This window comes from Lithobates pipiens, unplaced genomic scaffold (assembly GCF_037356315.1).
Source record: "Lithobates pipiens isolate NorthernLeopardFrog02 unplaced genomic scaffold, aLitPip1_a1.2 Scaffold_22, whole genome shotgun sequence".
Taxonomy (NCBI): domain Eukaryota; kingdom Metazoa; phylum Chordata; class Amphibia; order Anura; family Ranidae; genus Lithobates; species Lithobates pipiens.
The window spans coordinates 345,074,391-345,098,581 of record NW_027507784.1 but is presented as its reverse complement, the minus strand read 5'-3'; the positions used below and the strand labels follow the sequence as shown (position 1 = coordinate 345,098,581).

General features: G+C 44.7%; 1 protein-coding gene across 2 annotated transcripts in view; it reads left to right on the top strand.

The window, feature by feature from the left end:
- SEMA5B (semaphorin 5B) overlaps positions 1-24,191 on the top strand; it is a 492,183-nt gene that overhangs the window by 404,605 nt on the left and 63,387 nt on the right. For both annotated transcript variants that reach the window (XM_077449725.1, XM_077449726.1), the window contains exon 15: positions 21,710-21,853. In XM_077449725.1, coding sequence (XP_077305851.1) covers positions 21,710-21,853 — 144 coding nt within the window. The remainder of the gene's footprint in view (positions 1-21,709; positions 21,854-24,191) is intronic.

The following is a 24,191-nucleotide window of genomic DNA, read 5'->3' as shown; positions in this document are numbered from 1 at the left end:
CCTCCTACTGCGTGCATCAGTACTGGGGGGTCTTGAGAGGAGTACTGAAGACGGGTGCTTTGATGTTATGAAGCGATGTACAGCCCCCTTGTGGCCCCTCCCACCAGCCATGATCTGCCTGCATTGCATAGAGAAGCACAGAGACCCGGTGATGATGTCACTGGGTCTTCAGTAAGGCGTGTCATTTAAATTAAAAAGTTTTATTTAATAATGTCATTAGCATATTGATGAGGGGGGCGGGAAACCAGGAAAGGCAAAACATAAGCAGATTAAAGTTCAGCATTAAGAGGGAGGAAGGATATGGACCAGGGCTGGCCCAAGATATTGTGCTGCCTGGGTCCAATGAATGAATGAAATGCTGCCCCCCCCCCCCCCCCCCCACCAAAAAAAATAAAAATAAAAAATCACTCCCACCAAAGGGCTGTATAAAACTAAAATTCAATTTATAAGGAAGTCGGATTTACATGTAACAGCACCTTGTCTATATGCAAAGTTATGACATACCATTATGTTCAATTCTGAGGGCAGGCCTAGGGGAGTATATGACAGGCTAGGGCAGTATATGGGCAGGCTAGGGCAGTATATGGGCAGGCTAGGGCAGTATACGGGCAGGCTAGGGCAGTATACGGGAAGGCTAGGGCAGTATACGGGCAGGCTAGGGCAGTATACGGGCAGGCTAGGGCAGTATACGGACAGGCTAGGGCAGTATACGGACAGGTAGGGCAGTATACGGGCAGGCTAGGGCAGTATACGGGCAGGCTAGGGCAGTATACGGGCAGGCTAGGGCAGTATACGGGCAGGCTAGGGCAGTATACGGACAGGCTAGGGCAGTATACGGACAGGCTAGGGCAGTATACGGACAGGCTAGGGCAGTATACGGACAGGCTAGGGCAGTATACGGACAGGCTAGGGCAGTATACGGACAGGCTAGGGCAGTATACGGACAGGCTAGGGCAGTATACGACAGGCTAGGGCAGTAAACGGACAGGCTAGGGCAGTATACGGACAGGCTAGGGCAGTATACGGACAGGCTAGGGCAGTATACGGGCAGGCTAGGGCAGTATATGGGCAGGCTAGGGCAGTATATGGGCAGGCTAGGGCAGTATACGGGCAGGCTAGGGCAGTATACGACAGGCTAGGGTAGTTTTGTGGACAGGCTGCGGTAGTATTTGGACGGGCTGCGCTAGTATGTGGACGGGCTGGGGTAGTATGTGGACTGCTAAGGTAGTATGTAGACAGTCTATGGTAGTATGTGGACGGGCTGGGGTAGTATGTGGACGGGCTGGGGTAGTATGTGGGCGGGCTGGGGTAGTATGTGGGCGGGCTGGGGTAGTATGTGGGCGGGCTGGGGTAGTATGTGGGCGGGCTGGGGTAGTATGTGGACGGGCTGGGTAGTAGTAGTATGTGGACGGGCTGGGGTAGTAGTAGTATGTGGGCGGGCTGGGGTAGTATGTGGACGGGCTGGGGTAGTATGTGGGCGGGCTGGGGTAGTATGTGGGCGGGCTGGGGTAGTATGGTGGGCGGGCTGGGGTAGTATGTGGACGGGCTGGGGTAGTAGTAGTATGTGGACGGGCTGGGGTAGTAGTAGTATGTGGGCGGGCTGGGGTAGTATGTGGACGGGCTGGGGTAGTAGTAGTATGTGGACGGGCTGGGGTAGTAGTAGTATGTGGGCGGGCTGGGGTAGTATGTGGACTGCTGAGGGTGATACAGTTGAGATTTTATAACAAAACAAAGAAAGGTGACGTCTGCCTATTCATTTCCTATGTTCCGGTGTCTCGGGGGAGGTTCTGACCCGGCGTTTTGTTCTCCTTTCTCGCTCCGCAGATCGCCGTTTGCGAGTTTTGTGTCTGGGAAGTGAATGGATCACATTCCGATATTTAATGAACGTTTTGGATGTAAATAGAATTGTTTTCTTGTTTTGCAGCGTTTTTTTATGATCTGTCAGGTAAATAAGAAGCGTCCGGTGATCTGCACTGCTCTGCCCGCTGCGTTCCGGGTTCACGGAGGTGCCGTGCCCCGGCTGGAATGTAAACAAACGTCTGTGCCAAGCAAAGCTGAGCTGCCGTCACACATGGATCTGGTTAGCGGGACCCCCGCACTCTCAGGAAATGGGATTTTTTTTCTCTCTCCCTGTGTTCACTATTCATAGTCTGACACCTTCCAGCCGCCGCCGCCGCCGCCAGACGTGTCACTATAGGATGGGGCTCCGCGCAGAACTGCACAATCAGCCCCTTTCCTGGTAACAGCACATCTGGTGCCCGGCGGCTGAGCCATGCCAGACTCCAGAGCCGAGGATTCATCAGATAACACCTCGGGTACGCCATGTGCCGAGGAATTCAATTACCGCGCGCCGCCTGAATAATGCAAACCGCGGTGCGTCGGTTTTATCACAATCATTGCATTTATTTTTTCCCAGCATTGATTTTTTTTTTTGTACATTGTGTTTTGTTGGTGAAAAATATCAGCATGGATATCGGGAAGATAATTCAGTTTATAATGGGAATCAAAGTGAGGGGGGAGGGGCTTAGCGCCAGGTGTGGGCGAAGAGTGGAAATAGCTACTGACAATTGCTGCCCTGGCCTCAGACGCTGTCTCCCGGCTCCTGAGAGAGCATAACGGACAAGATGATTGACAAGCGTGCTGGGCTTTATATGACCTCTGACCCCTGGCTCCGCCCCCCCCCCCCGCCCGGGGGTCAGGCCAAGATAAAAACGCAAATCTTTCATCATTAAGCCTGCAAATTTGAATCCGTCTAAAAAAAAAAAAAAAAAAAAATTCAGATTCTTGCATAGGCCCAGCCATGACTCTTGGTGTGTAGGCGCTACTACAACCTTCCCGCATATCGGCTCCGCCCAGTGCTCAGCCCTCTGCCGACACCTCCAATGTACCAGAATAAGGAAAGGGATGGTTGTCACCCAGGATGACATCCAAGAAAATAGTATTCCAGTATTGAATGGACATGCAACAACGCTGTAATGAAAAAACATCCTACGCGTTTCGGACGTTAGTACTTAGCCATGGCTATCACGTCCCCGAAACGCGTAGGGTGTTTTTTTTATAGCGATTGTATATGTCCCTACAATAAAAGAATACTATTTTTTGTGTGTCATCCTGACCATTTTTTTCCTATTTGAAGATAAAGGAGTTGTAAAGTCTCAAGGTTCTTCACCCTAAGGCCCCTTTCACACATGACAGTGGTGGCTCCAATGAACAGGGATCCGACTTTGATCCTCGACAATACCAGGCACTGTGTCTGGTATGAATCTTTAGGGGGAACTTCGCACACAATGAAAAAAACCCAAAACCCGACAGGTCAGGAAAGGAGGTGGGGATGAGCGATTGCACCCCTCCCCCACCTGAACTGTACCAGGCCGCATGCCCTCAACATGAGTAGTGGTGGGTGCTTTGGGGCAGGGGGCCCCACCCCAAAGCACCTTGTCCCCATGTTGATGAGGACAAGGGCCTCTTCCCGACAACCCTGGCTGTTGGCGGTCAGGGTTTGCAGGCCGGGGAGCTTATCTAAATCTGGAAGCCCCCCTTTAACAAGGGGGACCCCCCCAGATCCCGGCCTCCCACCCTATGTGAATTTACCCCTACCCATTTACCTAAAAAAAAAAAAAGTCAAAAATAAAACACAGTACGCAGGTTTTTAGGTGTGAATGCAGCCTAAAGTGTAAGTTCACCTTTTACACCTGAGCAGATCGATTTCGGGCCGAATTTTGCCGCGATTTTGTACAGGTAAAAAGGTCACCCATGTAAAAAAAAAAAAAGCAGAAAAAATTCCCAAATCTGCCCGAATTGAGCTGCAATTCACACCCCGAAGCGTTTTGTAGCTTGAAGCCTGAAGCTCCAAAGCCCTGGAGGAGAAAAAAAAAAATCAATTATTCTCTATGGAGACGGTTCACATCTCCACACCAAGGCGCCTGAAGCTCAAAAAAGTTCTGGAGCTTTTCTTGTAGCTCAATTCGGGCAGATTTGGGCATTTTTCGGCTTTTTACATTCGTGACCTTTTGACCTGTACAAAATCGCATCAAAAAACACGGTAAAAACCGCGACAAAATTCGGACTGAAATTGATATGCTCGGGTGTAAAAGGTGAAAAACAAAAATCGCATCAAAAAACGCGGTGTGTTTTCAGCTCGTAAAACACCAGAAAAGAAACCACAAAAAAAAAAAAAAAAGCCCAACCAGCAAATTTCATTGGCCCCCCCGTTCACATCTGAGCGTTCTGTCACCTGAAGCTCAGAAAAGTACAGGAGCTTCTTTTTAGGCAGATGACAGGCGTTTTTCTGCTTTTTTACATTGGTGACCTTTTGAACTGTACAAAATCGCTGCAAAATCGCAGTAAAAAAATCACGTAAAAAATGCACAACTTTCTGCTTGAAAACAAAACGCTCAGATGTGACTGCAGCCTAACAGAAAAATCTGCAAGGTGAACCTACACAGGTCCACCTCCTCGCCCGCCTCACCCACCCCACCCCACTCCCTCCTCGCCCACCCCACCCCACTCCCTAGTCCCGCTGACCTGTTGCTCCGCAATCTCCCATTCTGAACCCTCAGTTTAGCCGCCTCCAGCGATTCGGAGCTTAGAAATCCCCTCGGCATTCATGCGTCTTCCTCCCTGCTGACAGGACAGGCTGCGTGGGCTCTGATTGGTCGGTGCTGCCCATGTGATGGTGCCAACCAATTAGAATGCTCTGAAACGTCCCTTCTGACGGGGTACATTTTGCAGATTCAGCTGCAGTGAATTCTAAGCCCCGGGGTTCAGGACGGGAGATAGCCGCGATCCAGGTCAGCGGGATTGGGGGGGAGGGGGTCCTGTGTAAGTTCACCTTACAGATTTTTCTGGAAAGGTGAACTTTCCCTTTAATGCATTCTATGCCATAAGGTGAAAAACCACCTGACCCCCCCCCCCCAGAGCCCCCCTAATACTTACCTGAACCTGATCATTCCAGTGTAGAGGGTGAGCCCAGCAGCTCCAGCCGCTGTCTCGGGTCCTCATTGGATAGATTGATAGCAGCGGGAGCCATTGGCTCCCGCTGCTGTCAATCAAATCCAGTGACAAAGGGGATGCCAAGTCTTGTTGTCCAATGGACGCAGCAGCAGGACTCGCGAGTGCGCCTGCACAGGTGTCACCATGAAAAGCGGCTCTCTGCAGGGGCACGTGCCAAAGAGGAGGAGCCAGGAGTGCCACGAGGGACCCAAGAAACGGAGCCGCTCTGTGCAAAACCCTTACACAGAGCAGGTAAGAATGACATGTTTATTATTTTTTTAAAAACTTTACAATCACTTTAGTCAGTCAGGGATGGGTTTGGGTTTATTGTGAGGGTAGGTGAGATGGGGGCGAGGCCTGTCAGAGGTCCAAGCCGAGACCACCATTCATTATAATACAGCAGGTCTTGGCATTATGTGCGGCTCCTGGGACACCTATCACTTTCTAGGCCAGATGGAAGGTTAGGGTTCGTTATTGGGGTGTGAGAAACGACGGTGTTGAAAATGTCACCCCAAATTTCCAACAGCTGTCACCGGTCCTCTTTGAGGTTAAGGCAAAACGGGTGTATAGGCGTTATAACCTTCCCACAAAACGGCTCCGCCCAGTGCTCAGACCTCCAGGCTGCCGACACCTCCAACGTTCCAAAATAAGGAAAGGGATGGTCAGGACGACTTCCAAAAAATAGTATTCCTTTATTGAAAGGACATGCACAACGCTGTAAAAACAGCCTACGCGTTTCGGCCGTTAGTCCTTAGCCATTGCCATGATGTCCGAAACACGTAGGTTGCTTCAATAAAGTAATACTATTTTTTGGATGTCATTCTGAGTGCCGACCAACTTTTTCCTCTTTGAAGTTAAACAGTCAAGGATGTGGGTAATGTGAGGGTAGGTGAGATGGGGGCATGGCCTGGCGGGGGGTCCAGGCTGAGACCGCCGTTCATTATCATACAGCAGGTATTGACTTGATGTGCGGCTCCTGGGACACCTATCTAGGTGAGATGGAAGGTTAGGGTTAGTTATTGGGGGCGTGAGAAATGACGGTAAACCCAAATTACCAAATCACTTTTTATTTTTTATAAAATAGAGTTTGCTGAGTTTTCTCCATGTTTTCCATGGTCTGAAAAGCGACGCCGCAGTCTGAGCTGTGCGGGGTGCCGGCAGGGACTCATGGTTGTCTATAGGACTCGGGATTGCTGCAAATGATATCATTGATAAACAGAATACAAAGTATCTTTTTGTAGCTCCAACCCTCAGCATGACTCCTCCGAGGACCCCCACGGCTGCCTATAGGACTCAGGGTTGCTGCAACAAACATAATAAAATATCATTAATAAACAGAATACAAAGTATCCTTTGATGTTTGCAACCTTCAAATTGACTCCGGCAGGGACCCATGGCTGCCTAGGACCCGGATCACTGCAACTAACACGGTATATCATTAATAAACTGAATACAAAGTATCTTAATGGAGCTCCAACCCTTCCGAATGACTCCCGCAGGGACCCCCATAGCTGTTTATAATACTCAAGATTGTAGTGCATATATTATGCTAAAAACTACTGTAGCGGCCACACTCCTTTGCAGGACGGCCTTGACTTATTGGGCTTTCCAGTTACCTCCTCTTGGCCTGCTCTTCCATGTCTAGGGGTTCCCAGGGTTGATACCCAACGACTTGAATTCTGACACAATTAAAGTCTTTTTGAAAGGTTTTATTTTGCAGTAATAACATCCAATAACACAGTCTCCTGTGGGAACAGAGGGCACGGGTGAAGAACTCAGGCACCTTGAACTGCAGGTCTAGCAAAGTCTCTAATTCCACCCAGAGAGTAGCCACTCGCAGCTGGGCACTTCAAGGCTGAACAGATCCCTAGCCAGAGATCATGGCAGTCAGCACATTGACTCGAAACTTGAAGCAATCCTATGAACGTGTACAAATTGTAACTAAGGGGTGAACAGGAACCTTTTTCCTCAGTACCTGGAACGTTCTCTGTCTCCTCAATGGTACTGGAAGACGTAAATTCGTCAATGTCCTTCCCAACTCGGTAACCAGGCACTTCCCAGGATGCCACTTGCCGGCCCTCCTCCGAAGAGTCCTCCCCCGGTCACTTCCACGAGCCGTGGTGCCTCTCCAAGCCGAGAGCACACCCGGACACCCGGACACCTTGAATCCTCCCTCAGTTACTGCGCCTCGGACCAGCCGCCTCTGAGACTCGGGAACAGACGGATCCCTACCCCAGACCAGGCAGGTCTATCAGGGGCCTCTAACAGGAACATGTTGCGGGATGTCAAACACCCCGTGACCGGGATCCCTCACAGGGCTACCCCGGTCCTGGAACCAGAACAGACCACACGGGTCTCACAAACTCCTCCTCTCAAACATGTGACCCACACATCTTCCCAGACTCCCCAGCGGGGCCCGGCACTCCCACTGATTGGTTCCGAGAAGGTTGATACTCAAAACGTTCAACCAGGGGCGTAACTATAGGGGGTGCAGCAGTCGCGACCGCAACTGGGCCCTGTGATGCAGGGGGCCCATGCAGCCCCCTCTACATATGGCCGGCAGCAGCATAGGCAGCTGGGGTACCAGTGCACCATGCACACGGGTGGCTGGAGGTGGAGGGTGACTAGCAGAGCTTCATGCTCGACTATCGCACTGGCTGCTCTTTAGTTGTGCATTCCCCGCATGACCTGTGTCCTCGGCCGGCTTCTCAGAGTACCCCTCTCCTGCTCCATGCATTGCTGCTCAGTCCGATGTCTGTTCTCCCCAGCCAGTAACTTCATCTGCCCTGGAGAAAAGGACTTCATCTCTTCTGGGGACGGGGACCCCATCCTGCCTAGGGACAGTCCCCCAATGGGGCACCTAAAAATGTTAAAAAATTAAATAAAAAAAACTACTAATACCAGTGGTGGAACTACAGGGCTCACAAAGGTCATACCTGTGACCACGCCCTGGAGTTCCACCGCCGGACTCGGAGGGAAGGGCCCTGGCTGGGGTTCAGGGGGGCCCTTCATGGTTTCTTGCATCGAGGCCCTGAAGGTTCTAATTACGCCACTGCGTTCAACCAGGCCTGTCATGTGCCCCTCACTGCTCACATGACCAGGCAGAACTTCCAACACAGCCCGGCCAGACTGATGTCAAGGCCAACCTACGTAATTAACCCTCAGAACCCCACTACTGTTCTGAGGCAAAAAAAACTAAATTTACATGCGTGTGACATTTTGTCCAAAATGTCATCCGCTACACTACAAAAGACCTGGCTGCTAAGAAAGTACCCAATCCACATATTCTATAACCACTAAAAACAAAATGTGGTGTGATTGGACCTTACCCAGACATGTGCAATTCGTTCAGTTTTAAATTCGTTTGGAAATTTGGACAATGTGTCCATTCGGAAATTTTCTAATTAACGAAAATGAATTTTTCTAAAAATTCGGAAAATTTGAAAAGCTGAAAATAAGAACGAAAATCCGAAAAATTTGAAAACCCAAATCGAAAATCTGAAATAATAACTATTACTAACTATTAAATTATAGATATTGGAAATTTCCTTTCAAATTTGGCTGCTGGTGAACGTAACGAATACAAATTTATCCAGAGTTACGAATTATCCGAAAAATAACAAATGCTGCACCTAAACGAATGGAACGTAACAAATTAATAATAATATTAAAAACGTTTTATTATTATTATTAATTTTGTTACGTTCCATTCGTTTAGATACGACATTCATTATTTCGGATAATTCGTAACTCTGGATAAATTTGTATTTGTCACGTTCACTAACAGCCAAATTTGAAACGGGAAACTCCAATATCTATAATTTAATAGTTATTATTAGCTAGTTGTTATTTCGGATTTTCAAATTTTTCGGATTTTCGTTCCTATTATCTGATTTCCAAATTTTTGAATTTTGTATTTCCAAATTCAAATTTTCGAATTTTTTTTCAATTTTCGTATTTCCTCATTTTTGAATGTTCGGATTTCCAAATTTTCAGATTTAGAATTTGTGAATTTTCGGCTCTCCGAATTTTCAAATTGATTTGATATAACGAATTTCGATCATAACGAATGACCCGAAAAAAGAAAAACGAATGAAACGAAGATGAACACATTTTTTTCCAGTGGACTTGTCTAGACTTTAAGGGTACAAATGGAACAGACAAGTTAGTGAATAAAAAGTTTACACAAAGTTTATTATAGTTAAAAATCACAATATTTGCCAACAAAACGCACGTACTACGCATTTGCTATATAAACACCAAGAGGGTTACGCAAGAGGTCAGAGGTCAGCACGTTTTCACTTTAGCTGCTTCCTTGGAAGAGGGACCGATAGAATTATTAATAATTTATAAAATAGAAGTGAACAAAAAAAAAAAAAGTCTGCAGGAAAATAAATGGAAAAGGAGAATAAGACGTTAATTAAGGCTGATTGGAGTAAATTAAGGGTAAATAAGGGGTTAAAGTGAGGAAAATTGAATAAAAAAAATAAATACATACTGCACAAAACGATGTACCCATAAGTAGTTTCTCACTATAGATGCCCTGGGCGGCGCGCATGCGTGCGTATCCGGCAGACTCGATCTCCACCCGCGATCACTGCACACAGAGGCAGAACGGTGATCTGCCTATATGAACAAGGTTTATATAGGCAGATTTTTCTGTAAAGGTGAACTTACCCTTTAAATTGGATTTTGTTAAAGAATTAAAGAGGAGGTCCACCCTAAAGTGGACCTTCCGCTCATCGGAACCCTCCCCCCCCTCCGGCGCCACAATTGGCACCTTTCAGGGGGGAGGGGGGTGCAGATAGCTGTACAGTACAGGTATCCGCACCCACTTCCGGGATAGCTCTCTGCGGAAAGGGGCGTAGATTACGCCCCTTTCCGCAAGTGCCCGCCCCTTTCCGCAAGTGCCCCGCTGCCTGCTGGGAAACACACAGATCCCAGAGGCAGCGGGGACCGTCCTTATTGCGCAGAGCGACTCGCGCATGCGCAGTAGGGAACCGGGAAATGAAGCCGAAAGGCTCCATTTCCTGATTCCCATACCCAAGATGGCGGCGGCGGCAGCACCCGAGAGACGATCTAGAGATCGGCTTCGGGTGCCGACATCGCGGGCGCGCTGGACAGGTAAGTGTCACTATTTTAAAAGTCAGCAGCTGCAGTATTTGTAGCTGCAGGCTTTTAAAAAAAAAAAAAAAAAAAAAAAAAAAACGCGGAGTCCCGGCAGACTCCCGTTTTAATGTAAGGATTATTTTTTTATATTTATGTATGTATCTCTCTAGTTAGACTGCTCAACCCTACGTCCAAGAGCGCTGGGTCCTGAGGAAGCCGTTAAGGCGAAACACGTTAACCATCTTTGGGTTTATATAGCAAATGAGTAGTACTGTTCTGTTGGTCCTTCGCTAAGCGTGGTGCCCAGATTTTGGAGTTTTCTCTTTTTAAATATGTGATTTTTAACTATAATAAACTTTGTATAAACTTTTTATTCACTAACTTGTCTGTCCCATTTGTACCAGTAAAGTTTAATCACATCACATTTTGGTTTTACTCATATATTATAATAAAAGATAATTGATAAACGGAATACAGAGCGTCTTTTTGAAGCTCCAGCTCTCAGCCTGACTCCTGCAGGGACCCATGGTTGTCTATAGGACTCGGGACTGTTGTTAATATAATATAATATAATATAATATATTACAATAGCAACATCTTATTGAAGCTCCAACCCCCGGCCTATCTCCTGCTGAGACCCATGGCTGTCTGTAGGACTCAGAATTGCTGCAACTAATATATCATCAATAACCTGAATACAAAGTATCCTACTGAAGCTCCATCCCTCAGGATTGTAATGCGTCTAATATAATATAATGCAATACTTTATATTCCAATTCTATTATATCACATTATATTATGTTAGACGCATTACAATCCTGAAGCCTGTAGACAGCAATTGGGGTCCCTGCAGGGCTGACGTTTTGAAGCTATAATAAGATACTTTGGATTCTGTTTTATCAATTATATTATATCTTATGGGAGCGCCAACCCTCAATCTGATGCCTGCGGAGACCCTGGCCGTCTGTAGGACTCGGGATTTGTAGTGCATATAATATAATTGATAAACGGAATACCAATATCCTAATGAAGCTCCAACCTCTGCGCCTGTCTCATGCATGGAGCCCTGTGGCTCCCTATAGGACTCAGGATTGCAATAACTAATATATAATCAATAAAAATAATATAAAAAAAAAAAAAGCATAGTATTGTAACTTCAAACTTCAGCTTGACCCCTGCAGGGACCCCAATTGCTGTCTATAGGCCTCAGGATTGTAGTGCATCTAATATTAGATAATGTCATATATATAATTTAAAATAACCGATAAATAGAGTATAAAGTATATTATTGGAGCGCCAATCCCCTGCATTACTCCTGCAGGGACCTCCATAGCTGTCTACAAGACTCAGCATTGTAGTGTGGATAATATAATTGATAAACAGAATATAAAATATCCTTTTGAAGCTCAAAACCCCGCCCCCCCCCCGGCCTGACTCCTACAGAAGGACCCACAGCGGTCTATAGGACTCGGCATTGCAGTGAATATAATTGATAAACAGAATATTATATAAAGTATCTTATTGAAGCTCCAATCCTCGGCATGATTCCTGTAGAGGGATTCCTATGGCTGTCTATAGCAGGGGTCTCCAAACCTTCTAAATAAAGGGGCAGTTTGCTGTGGTTAAGGTGGGTGGTTAAGGACTGCCCCATCATTGGTATTAGTGGGAGGAATATTGCCCCATTGTTGGTATTAGAGGAAGAAATATTGCCCCATCATTGATGTCATTGGGGAGGATTATTTCCCCGTTGTTGGAATCGGGGGAAGGCATAGTGCCACATTATTGGTGTCAGCGGGAAGAATCGGGTCCTGCCGTTGATGTCAGCGGGAGTAAAAGTTCCCTGTTGGTACCAGTGACAGGAATTACTGTATGCCCCATTGTTGGGGGTCAGTGGGAAGAATGGTGCCCCGTTGTTGGGGGTTAGTGGGAAGAATGGTGCCCCGTTGTTGGGGGTCACTGGGAAGAATGGTGCCCCGTTGTTGGGGGTCAGTGGGAAGAATGGTGCCCGATTGTTGGGGGGTCAGTGGGAAGAATGGTGCCTCGTTGTTGGGGGTCACTGGGAAGAATGGTGCCCCGTTGTTGGGGGTCAGTGGGAAGAATGGTGCCCCATTGTTGGGGGTCAGTGGGAAGAATGGTGCCCCATTGTTGGGGGTCAGTGGGAAGAATGGTGCCCCGTTGTTGGGGGTCAGTGGGAAGAATGGTGCCCCGTTGTTGGGGGTCAGTGGGAAGAATGGTGCCCCGTTGTTGGGGGTCAGTGGGAAGAATGGTGCCCCGTTGTTGGGGGTCAGTGGGAAGAATGGTGCCCCATTGTTGGGGGTCAGTGGGAAGAGTGGTCCATTGTGCCCATCAAATGCAGCCACTTGTGCCCAGTATATGTAGCCATTGTACCCTTCAAATGCAGTCACTTGTGCCCATCAAATGCAGCCAGCCTCGGCTGTGACTTCACTAATCCCCTCCCCCCCCCCCCCCCCCCGCCCGGTCCGGTGGCACTTCCCGCTAGTGTAGCGGGGCTTTTCTCCTCTCCTGGAGTGATGGGGCTCTCCTCCTTTGCGGGAAGCGACAGCTGCGACTCCTGTGTCCGTTCGGCTTGTCTTTAGGCTTCCTCCGCCACGTCTCCACTTTTTTTTGGAAAAAAATTCACATTTTTTTAAATTAAAAAAAAATAAGACAACAGTAAAGTTAGCCCAATTATTATTATTTTCTTTTTACATTGTGAAAAATGATATTACGCCGAGTAAATTGATACCCAACATGTCACGCTTCAAAGTTGCGCCCCCCCCCCGCTCGTGGAATGGTGACAAACTTTTACCCTTAAAAATCTCCATAGGAAAACGTTTAAAAAAAATTCTACAGGTTGCATGTTTTGAGAAACAGAGGAGTTGTAGGGCTAGAATTATTGCTCTCGCTCTACCGATCGCGGCGATACCTCACATGTGTGGTTTGAGCACCGTTTTCATATGCGGGGCGCTGCTCACGTAAGCATTGGCTTCTGCACGCGAGCTCGGCGGGACGGGGGCACATTTAAAAAAAAAAATAATAATAATAATTCTCATTTATTTTACCTTTTTTATTTTTACACTGTTCTTTAAAAAAAAAAAATTGTGTGTCACTTTTATTCCTACTGCAATGAATGTAAACATCCCTTGTAATAGAAAAAAAAAGCATGACAGGACTTCTTAAATATCTGGGGGGTCAAAAAAACCTCAGATCTCATATTTACACTAAAATGCAATAAAAAAATAAATAAATAAATAAATGTAATTAAAAAAAATAAATAAAAAAAATTCCATTTAAGAGCTATGGGTGGAAATGACGTGTTGACGTCACTTCCGCCCTGCAATGATATGGAGAACGGGTAGGGGGCCATCTTCCCCTCATTTGTCTCCATGCCAAGCCAGGGAGCATACGCGATTGGCTCCGGTAAGCGGCGAGGTGCCTCTCCCACCACCGATAAAAGTGATGTTGCGGCGAATCCGCCGCAGAGACCACTTTTGTCTTGAAGCGGACCGCCCGCTGAAGAAGACGATACCGGGGGTATGGTAGCTAGCTGCTGCCATAACAACGATAGCTCTCTTCATGGCGATGGGCGATCTGTAAATGGTTAAAGCAGAACAAAACCACCTTCTGCTGCTCTTCAATCCTGAGATTTTATCTGCAGTACTTCATTCTACCACTAGATGTTCTCGGTCTGGTGGCCAGCATCATTCAACCCACTTCTTCTAAGCTCAGGTAATCCCGGATGTGCCCCCCCCCCCCTCCCCCAGCCTGTGACTGGACAGTGAATGGAGAAGCAGCACAGTGACGAGGTCATCTCTCTGCTCTTTCCTCCTATCAGCATACTTCTTGTCAGCACATGGACTGATTGGGCTCCTTGTGCTGCTTCTCTCCCTCTCTCCAGCCCTGCTGTACAAGGACTACAGGGGTTGGATTCGGTTACTTACACTGTGCTTGTATTTTTAGAAAGACATGTAATGATGTAATAATGGATAGAGAGCTGCATTCATTTGCATCTTTTATATCTGCCCGGAGTTCAGTTCTCATACATTGAAGGAATTAATGAGGGGAATGTTTAAATCATACAAACTTCGGGTTTGGAGCGTTAGTTTTATGTGTTTGCTTACAATGCTGATTTTATGTTAATTCGGCGCTAATGAGTCTCCGCCAGTCTGGTGGCCCCGAAAAGCTCGCGCCCCCCCCCCTCCCCCACCCGCCGCCGCATTAATGAGGCCGAAACCAAACTGTTTCTCCTTGAGGTGAGGAAATGTGAGTATTACTGTTGGTTTGTGTTCCCTCACAGCAAAGAAACGAAGGTAAAAATATGGGGTGTTTTTTTTTCTTTGTGGGGTGGGGGGGCATTTTACTGCACATCCAGGGCCGACCCCACCATGTGTCCCAGCTGGCCCATTGGACCCATTGGACCCGGGCAGCAAATTGAACCACGACCACCTCTCCTTCTCTTCTATTTACCCAGAAAATTGATGACCACATTTTTTTTTCCAGCAGTTTTGTGTGTCATGATGACAATTGCCCCCGGCCGCTTTGCCTGCCTCTATGTTACCCTAGCCTGCCACCATACTGCCCTAGACTGTCAATATTCTCCCCCAGCCTGCCTATACACTACTACTCTAGCCTGCCCCTATACTGCCTCAGACTGTCTATATACTACCCTAGCCTGTCCATATACTACCCTAGCCTGCCTATATACTACTACCCTAGCCTGCCCCTATACTACCCTAGACTGTCCATATTCTCCCCCAGCCTGCCTATATACTACTACCTTGGCCTACCCCTATGCTGGCCTAGCCTGTCCATATACTACCCTAGCCTGCCTATATACTACTACCCTAGGCTGCCCCTATACTGCCCTAGCCTGTCCATATTCTCCCCCAGCCTGCCTATATAATACTACCCTAGCCTGCCCCTATGCTGGCCTAGCCTGTCCATATACTACCCTAGCCTGCCTATATACTACTGCCCTAGCCTGTCCATATTCTATCCTAGCCTGCTTATATACTACCGTACTACCCCAGCCTGCCCCTATACTGCCCTAGCCTGCCCCTATACTGCCCTAGCCTGCCCCTATACTGCCCTAGCCTGCCCCTATACTGCCCTAGCCTGCCCCTATACTGCCCTAGCCTGCCCCTATACTGCCCTAGCCTGCCCCTATACTGCCCTAGCCTGCCCCTATACTGCCCTAGCCTGCCCCTATACTGCCCTAGCCTGCCCCTATACTGCCCTAGCCTGCCCCTATACTGCCCTAGCCTGCCCCTATACTGCCCTAGCCTGTCTCTATACTGCCCTAGCCTGTCTCTATACTGCCCTAGCCTGTCTCTATACTGCCCTAGCCTGTCTCTATACTGCCCTAGCCTGTCTCTATACTGCCCTAGCCTGTCTCTATACTGCCCTAGCCTGTCTCTATACTGCCCTAGCCTGTCTCTATACTACTCTAGCCTGTCTCTATACTACTCTAGCCTGCCTATATACTACTACCCTAGCCCGCCCCTATATACCATCCTAGCCTGACTCTTTACTGCCCTAGCCTGTCCATATACTGCCCTAGCCTGTCTCTACACTGCCCTAGCCTGTCTCTACACTGCCCTAGCCTGTCTCTACACTGCCCTAGCCTGTCTCTACACTGCCCTAGCCTGTCTCTACACTGCCCTAGCCTGTCTCTACACTGCCCTAGCCTGTCTCTACACTGCCCTAGCCTGTCTCTACACTGCCCTAGCCTGTCTCTACACTGCCCTAGCCTGTCTCTACACTGCCCTAGCCTGTCTCTACACTGCCCTAGCCTGTCTCTACACTGCCCTAGCCTGTCTCTACACTGCCCTAGCCTGTCTCTACACTGCCCTAGCCTGTCTCTACACTGCCCTAGCCTGTCTCTACACTGCCCTAGCCTGTCTCTACACTGCCCTAGCCTGTCTCTACACTGCCCTAGCCTGTCCATATACTACCCTAGCCTGTCCATATACTACCCTAGCCTGTCCATATACTACCCTAGCCTGACTCTATACTATCCTAGTCCTTGGAATTGAACGTAATGGTATGTCATATAATTTTGCATATAGACAAGGTGCTGTTGCATGTAAATCTAACTTTCCAGTGAATTTAATTTTAGTTTTAATTATCATGATATAAAATAATGGATGCGGGGGCCTTTTGGTGGGCGTGATTTTTTTTTTGGGGGGTGGGGAGCAGCATTACACTCCCAGGCAGCACAATGTTTTGGGGCCAGCCCTGTGCGCACCCCACATTTCCTGTCATGGCAGAGCCCTGGAGTGACCGTACTGGGCAGGCAGCTCTTCTTCTTCCCCAGGAACATGATAAACCCCCCGAGCTGTAAATCCAGTGCTGGGGGTCAGTGTGGGTAACGAGAAGCGCCTGAGATGCTTGGAAATAAAATGTAGTCATTTCATCGGAGGCTTTATTTATGGTTTACATTTAACCGGAACGACCCACATGTAAATATCCTTACCAGTGCTGTGCCGGTAAACGGTGGCTGAAACAAGAAGACATTTGAATACATTTAAAATCTGCATGAGGGCTCCTGTGACCAGAGGTGTGGTCAGTACTCAGCTATGCCAACATAGAGCGTTATATAGGCAGATATGTGGACCCCCTTCTAATGACTTAGTTCAGGTGTCTCCAATGAAGGTTCCTGGTAATGCTCCATCATACAAAGACATTGGAGACAATTGTGCTCTTCCAGCCTTGTGGTAACAGTTTGGTGAAGACCCTTTTCTGTTCCACCATGACTGTACCCCTGCGTACAAAGCCAGCTCCATATTGATGGCCATGGGGGAAATCCATAATAATGGCCATGGTTTTTGGAACAAGATGTCCAGGTCCACAAAGACATCATTTGGTGAAGACCCTTTTCTGTTCCACCATGACTGTACCCCTGCGTACAAAGCTAGCTCCATATTGATGGCCATGGGGGAAATCCATAATAATGGCCATGGTTTTTGGAACGAGATGTCCAGGTCCACAAAGACATCATTTGGTGAAGACCCTTTTCTGTTCCACCATGACTGTACCCCTGCGTACAAAGCTAGCTCCATATTGATGGCCATGGGGGAAATCCATAATAATGGCCATGGTTTTTGGAACGAGATGTCCAGGTCCACAAAGACATCATTTGGTGAAGACCCTTTTCTGTTCCACCATGACTGTCCCCCTGCGTACAAAGCTAGCTCCATATTGATGGCCATGGGGGAAATCCATAATAATGGCCATGGTTTTTGGAACAAGATGTCCAGGTCCACAAAGACATCATTTGGTGAAGACCCTTTTCTGTTCCACCATGACTGTACCCCTGCGTACAAAGCTAGCTCCATATTGATGGCCATGGGGGAAATCCATAATAATGGCCATGGTTTTTGGAACGAGATGTCCAGGTCCACAAAGACATCATTTGGTGAAGACCCTTTTCTGCTCCACCACGACTGTACCCCTGCGTACAAAGCTAGCTCCATATTGATGGCCATGGTTTTTGGAACAAGATGTCCAGGTCCACAAAGACATCATTTGGTGAAGACCCCTTTTCTGTTCCACCATGACTGTACCCCTGCATACAAAACTAGCTCCATATTGATGGCCATGGGGGAAATCCATAATAATGGCCATGGTTTTTGGAACGAGATGTCCAGGTCCACAAAGACATCATTTGGTGAAGACCCTTTTCTGTTCCACCACGACTGTACCCCTGCGTACAAAGCTAGCTCCATATATTGATGGCCATGGGGGAAATCCATAATAATGGCCATGGTTTTTGGAACGAGATGACCAGGTCCACAAAGACATCATTTGGTGAAGACCCTTTTCTGTTCCACCATGACTGTACCCCTGCGTACAAAGCCAACTCCATATTAATCTTGATCTTTCGAAAACAGCATGTCACAATTCTTTCTAACAAGTGCAGAGAGTTCTCACAGCTGGGAAAGAAAAAAAAATTAAATCTGAGCAGCCTGCCAAGTTTAATCACAACACGAAACAAAGTATCCTTTCGTTCTTTTATCAAAGGAAAGAACTCTGGTGTGTAAATGAGGAAAGTTTAACCATTTAAAGACCAAACCTTCTCTGACATTTGTTGATTACAAGTAAAAATCGTTATTTTCTGCTAGAAAATTACTTGGAACACCCAAACATGATATATTTAATTTTTTTAGCCGAGACCCTAGAGAATAAAATGGTGGTTGTTGCAATATGTTATGTTGCACCGTATTTGCGCAGCGGTCTTTCAAACACAAAAAAAAAAAACAGTAAAGTTAGACCAATTTGTTTGTATCTTTGTTTGTAAAGATGTGAAAGATGTTACAGGAGAATCGTGATCTCAATTCTAAGCAAAAAAATAATAATTGCGATTCTCATTTTAGCCAAAATCGTGCGGCTCTACATCCCAGTGTGTTCACTTTTCTGGCTGTGCTGGGAGAACAACCTACCTGTCCTCCAATCATCAGACTTGTGATGACGCGCCCCCTGCCCCGTCCCCCCACCCCGAACACAGCCATTCACTGGGAAGATCAGTGTACTGCTCACAGGTGTGCGCAGCCTATTCCATTAGGGCAGGGGTAGGCAAACCTGGGACCCTCCAGCTGTTGTGGAACTACATTTTCCATGAGGCATTGCAAGGCTGGCGGTTACAATTACTCCCAGAGGCATGATGGGACTTGTAGTTCTGCAATAGCTGAAGGGCCCCCAGGTTGCCCACCCCTGCGCCCTCGAACACACACCCCTTTCTCTGCAGCTTCAGCTGCACAGGGCAATGAATGAATGGGAAGTGCTCTGTGCCGAGCGGCTTCCTGTTTATTCACAAAACTGAAGCATAGTAAACGTGATTTACTATGCTTCAGTTTTGAATGAGCCCAGCGAGTTAGTATGTTCATTCAGAAAAGGAAGGCGCTGTTAAATTATATGTTTATTGGCCCCTTCCCCCACTCTCCATCCTGAAACAGCAGAGGGAGGGATGGCAGCAGCACTGCGGATCTGGGTGGGGCAACACAGGGAAAGCCTGGGCAGTTTGGGGAATTGGCACTGCACATAGTGATTAGGGTGTGCCCAAGCTCACCCGCAAAATGAACACAAAAACGCCCACACACCACAGATTGAATTGGATGGACTGGTATCTTCTTTTTCAGCCTTACCAACTACTGTATGTAACTATATGTATTATAGACATGTGCAGTTCGTCTAGTTATGAATTGCTTTTTTAACTAATTTCAACAAATTTGTTCATTCGGAAATATCCGAATTATTGAAAACCTGTAACAAATTTTTCAGAATATTCGGAGATCCGGAAACCCGAAAATTCGAAAATCGGAAATAACACCTAACTAATAACTTAACTATTACTAACGATTATATATAATTATAGTGATATTAGAATTTCCTATTCTAAACGTTTCAAAAGGTTTTCGAATCAACTTCGAATAGTTTTCGAATTCGAATAGTTTTCCGAAGAGAAGAAAATAAAGGAATAGAATAGAGAAAAAAAAGGATTTATATTCTATTCCTTTATTTTCTATTCTATTTTATTGAAATGGAAATTTGAAAACTGAATTCCAAAACGGTTCAAATTCAAAAAGTATTTGAAAACAATTTGAATTTGAATTTCGTCCAATTTTTTTTATTTTTTTTTTGTTAGTTCGGATTTGTTTAAATTTGGTCGTTTCAAAAGGTTTTCGAATCCAAATAGTTTTCCAATTTCTGAAGAGAATAAAATAGAGGAGAAAATAAAGGATTAGAATAGAGAAAAAAAAAAGATTTGTATTCTATTCTTTTTATTTCCTATTCTATTTTTATTATCTTTGTAAATTGGAAAACAATTTGAATTCGAATTGAAAACTATTTGAATTTGAATTTCGTTCAAATTTTTTTAATTTTCGTCAGTTCGGATTTGTTTAAATTCGGTACTATTCTAAACGTTTCGAAAGGTTTTCGAATCAACTTTGAATAGTTTTTGAATTCAAATAGTTTTCCAATTTCAAAAGAGAATAAAATAGAATAGAGAATAAAAAAAAATTATTTCTATTCTATGCCTTTATTTTCTATTCTATTTTATTGAAATGGAAATTTGAAAACTGAATTCCAAAACGGTTCAAATTCAAAAAGTATTTGAAAACAATTTGAATTTGAATTTCGTCCAAATTTATTATTTTTTTTGTTAGTTCGGATTTGTTTAAATTTGGTCGTTTCAAAAGGTTTTCGAATCCAAATAGTTTTCCAATTTTTGAAGAGAATAAAATAGAGGAGAAAATAAAGGATTAGAATAGAGAAAAAAAAAAGATTTGTATTCTATTCCTTTATTTCCTATTCTATTTTATTATCTTTGGATATTGGAAAACAATTTGAATTTGAATTCAAAAAGTATTTGAAAACTATTTGAATTTCGGCCAAATTTTTTATTTTTTTCGTTAGTTCGGATTTGTTTAAATTCGGTACTATTCTAAACATTTCAAAAGGTTTTCGAATCAACTTCAAATAGTTTTCGAATTCGAATAGTTTTCCAATTTCAAAAGAGAATAAAATAGAATAGAAAATAAAGGAATATAAAAAAAAAAATTATTTCTATTCCATGCCTTTATTTTCTATTCTATTTTATTGAAATGGAAATTTGAAAACTGAATTCCAAAACGGTTCAAATTCAAAAAGTATTTGAAAACAATTTGAATTTCGTCCAAATTTATAATTTTTTTTCGTTAGTTCGGATTTGTTTAAATTCGGTACTATTCTAAACATTTCAAAAGGTTTTCGAATCAACTTCGAATAGTTTTGGAATTCGAATAGTTTTCCGAAGAAAATAAAATATAATAGAAAATAAAGGAATAGAATAGAAAAAAAAAAAGATTTCTATTCCTTTATTTCCTATTCTATTTTATTATCTTTGGAAATTGGAAAACAATTTGAATTTGAATTCAAAAAGTATTTGAAAACTATTTGAATTTCGGCCAAATTTTTTATTTTTTTCGTTAGTTCGGATTTGTTTAAATTCAGTACTATTCTAAACATTTCAAAAGGTTTTCGAATCAACTTCAAATAGTTTTTGAATTCAAATAGTTTTCCAATTTCAAAAGAGAATAAAATAGAATAGAGAATAAAAAAAAATATTTCTATTCTATGCCTTTATTTTCTATTCTATTTTATTGAAATGGAAATTTGAAAACTGAATTCCAAAATGGTTCAAATTCAAAAAGTATTTGAAAGCTATTTTAAATTTGAATTTCGTCCAAATGTTTTTTTTTAGTTTTTTCGGATTCGTTTAATTTCGGTACTATTCTAATTCGGAAATTCTGATACATCCAAAGTTCCCCAAAAAAACTAAAAATCCTCCGAATTTTAATTTGAAACGAAACGCACCGCACGCGTCTATTTTAAAAGAAATGCGTTGTTTTGTCAGGTGGGGATTTACATCTACTTGAATTTCCTGAGGGGGGGAGGGGGGTATTTTTTTATTGTCTCGTGGAAGGTTGTATATGTTTCATGGAACGGCTTCTTTTGCGCATGCGTTGGTTTGTTCGATCGATCTGAGATTTCCCCGCAGCTCTGTACTGTAGGATTATTTTCTAGAAATAAAATGTACTAACGATGGCGGTTTTTGTTTCTCTCTTAGGAATGGCGGCTGGACACCCTGGTCCTCCTGGGCGCAGTGCAGTACCTCCTGCGGTATCGGATTTCAGGTGCGGCAGAGGACGTGCAGTAACCCGGCTCCGCGGTTCGGAGGGAGAGTGTGCGTGGGGCAGAGCAGAGAGGAACGGTGAGCCCCTCCCCCTTTTTTTTTAAAAAATATTTTATTTATTTTATCCAGCTTTTCTATCTGAAGACCAATGCCGGCGGCGGCACACAAGCGGTTAACCAGCCGCCGTTGGAGTTATTTAAAAATAATGACTTGTCGCCGCGTTATCGCGGAGCGGTTTAGACGATCGCCTTGTGTTTGTGCTGCCTGTTTGGTTATTAATTATTCAGCGTCTTAAGCTGAGAAGAGCTTTCGGAGATTGCATCATTATAGAGATCCGTCCTCGAGTCCGTGAAATCTCCCGGATCAGACGGAGCTCCCAGAATGCCGCGCTGCCGCCAAACTCCCCCCCGCACTCGCCACTTTTTATTGGGTTTAAGTGGTCGCTCCAGCGCTTTGTGCGTCTCCGGCTAAGTGTCGGCGAAGTACTTATCCCAGGCGGAGAGTTTCTGCGGGGGGAAGAGTAAAGCGAGGCACTGCAGGCTGGCGGTTTGGTGAAGTTGCGGCGCGGGGGTTGCGTGGTTACGGTCTCCACAGCGGCGGTTGTGTCAGAAGGGGGGAGATACGGAGGATTTTTAGTGCACACAATGCTTCGTCGTTGTAGCATTTCCCTGAATGTAATTGTTTGACACATTGTTGCGGTTTTAGATTTTCAGGGTTTGGAACGGCTCCCTCTGGTGGTTCTGTGTAGATCAGGCGGCGCAGTCAGCAGCCCTGCTGAATTGTAAGATGATCTGTCTGCCTTTGAATTTGCTTTGAATGGACGCCACTTTCTCTCTATGCTGGGCTACTATATACCACAGAATATATTATATACCCCATCATCTACTATATACCACAGAATATATTATATACCCCATCATCTACTATATACCACAGAATATATTATATACCCCATCATCTACTATATACCACAGAATATATTATACCCCATCATCTACTATATACCACAGAATATATTATACCCCATCATCTACTATATACCACATAATATATTATATACCCCATCTACTATATACCCCATCATCTACTATATACCACAGAATATATTATACCCCATCATCTACTATATACCACATAATATATTATATACCCCATCTACTATATACCCCATCATCTACTATATACCACAGAATATATTATACCCCATCATCTACTATATACCACAGAATATATTATACCCCATCATCTACTATATACCACAGAATATATTATACCCCATCATCTACTATATACCACAGAATATATTATACCCCATCATCTACTATATACCACATAATATATTATATACCCCATCTACTATATACCCCATCATCTACTATATACCACAGAATATATTATACCCCATCATCTACTATATACCACAGAATATATTATACCCCATCATCTACTATATACCACATAATATATTATATACCCCATCTACTATATACCCCATCATCTACTATATACCACAGAATATATTATACCCCATCATCTACTATATACCACAGAATATATTATATACCCCATCTACTATATACCCCATCATCTACTATATACCACAGAATATATTATACCCCATCATCTACTATATACCACAGAATATATTATACCCCATCTACTATATACCCCATCATCTACTATATACCACAGAATATATTATATACCCCATCTACTATATACCCCATCATCTACTATATACCACAGAATATATTATATACCCCATCTACTATATACCCCATCATCTACTATATACCACAGAATATATTATACCCCATCATCTACTATATACCACATAATATATTATATACCCCATCTACTATATACCCCATCATCTACTATATACCACAGAATATATTATATACCCCATCTACTATATACCCCATCATCTACTATATACCACAGAATATATTATACCCCATCATCTACTATATACCACAGAATATATTATATACCCCATCTACTATATACCCCATCATCTACTATATACACAGAATCTTTTATATACCACATCATCTACTATATAGCATCTAGTTCACACCTTTCTTTCTTCTACAACCATTCAAATCAGTTGACGTCTGTCTTGATGATGCAAAAAAGCAGCTGAAAGCTGAAATCAGGCTTGCGGCAGGGCTGGATGCTCTGTAAACCTACAGATGGGAGGAGCGAGGTATGTAGACGTGCTCGCCATAGGAAAGAGTTTAACGAAAGAGTCAGCAAGGTGTTTGCAGTTCACTTACTAGTTCAATAAACTGGCGGGAGGTGGGGGCGGGGCTCTGGGTGGCGGTGTCGCCCACCTTTGTGACGTGAGGCTATATACAGTGTCTTGGCGGGAGGAAACCTTTCTAAAAATGTGTTTCTACTGTCGTTCTAGCAA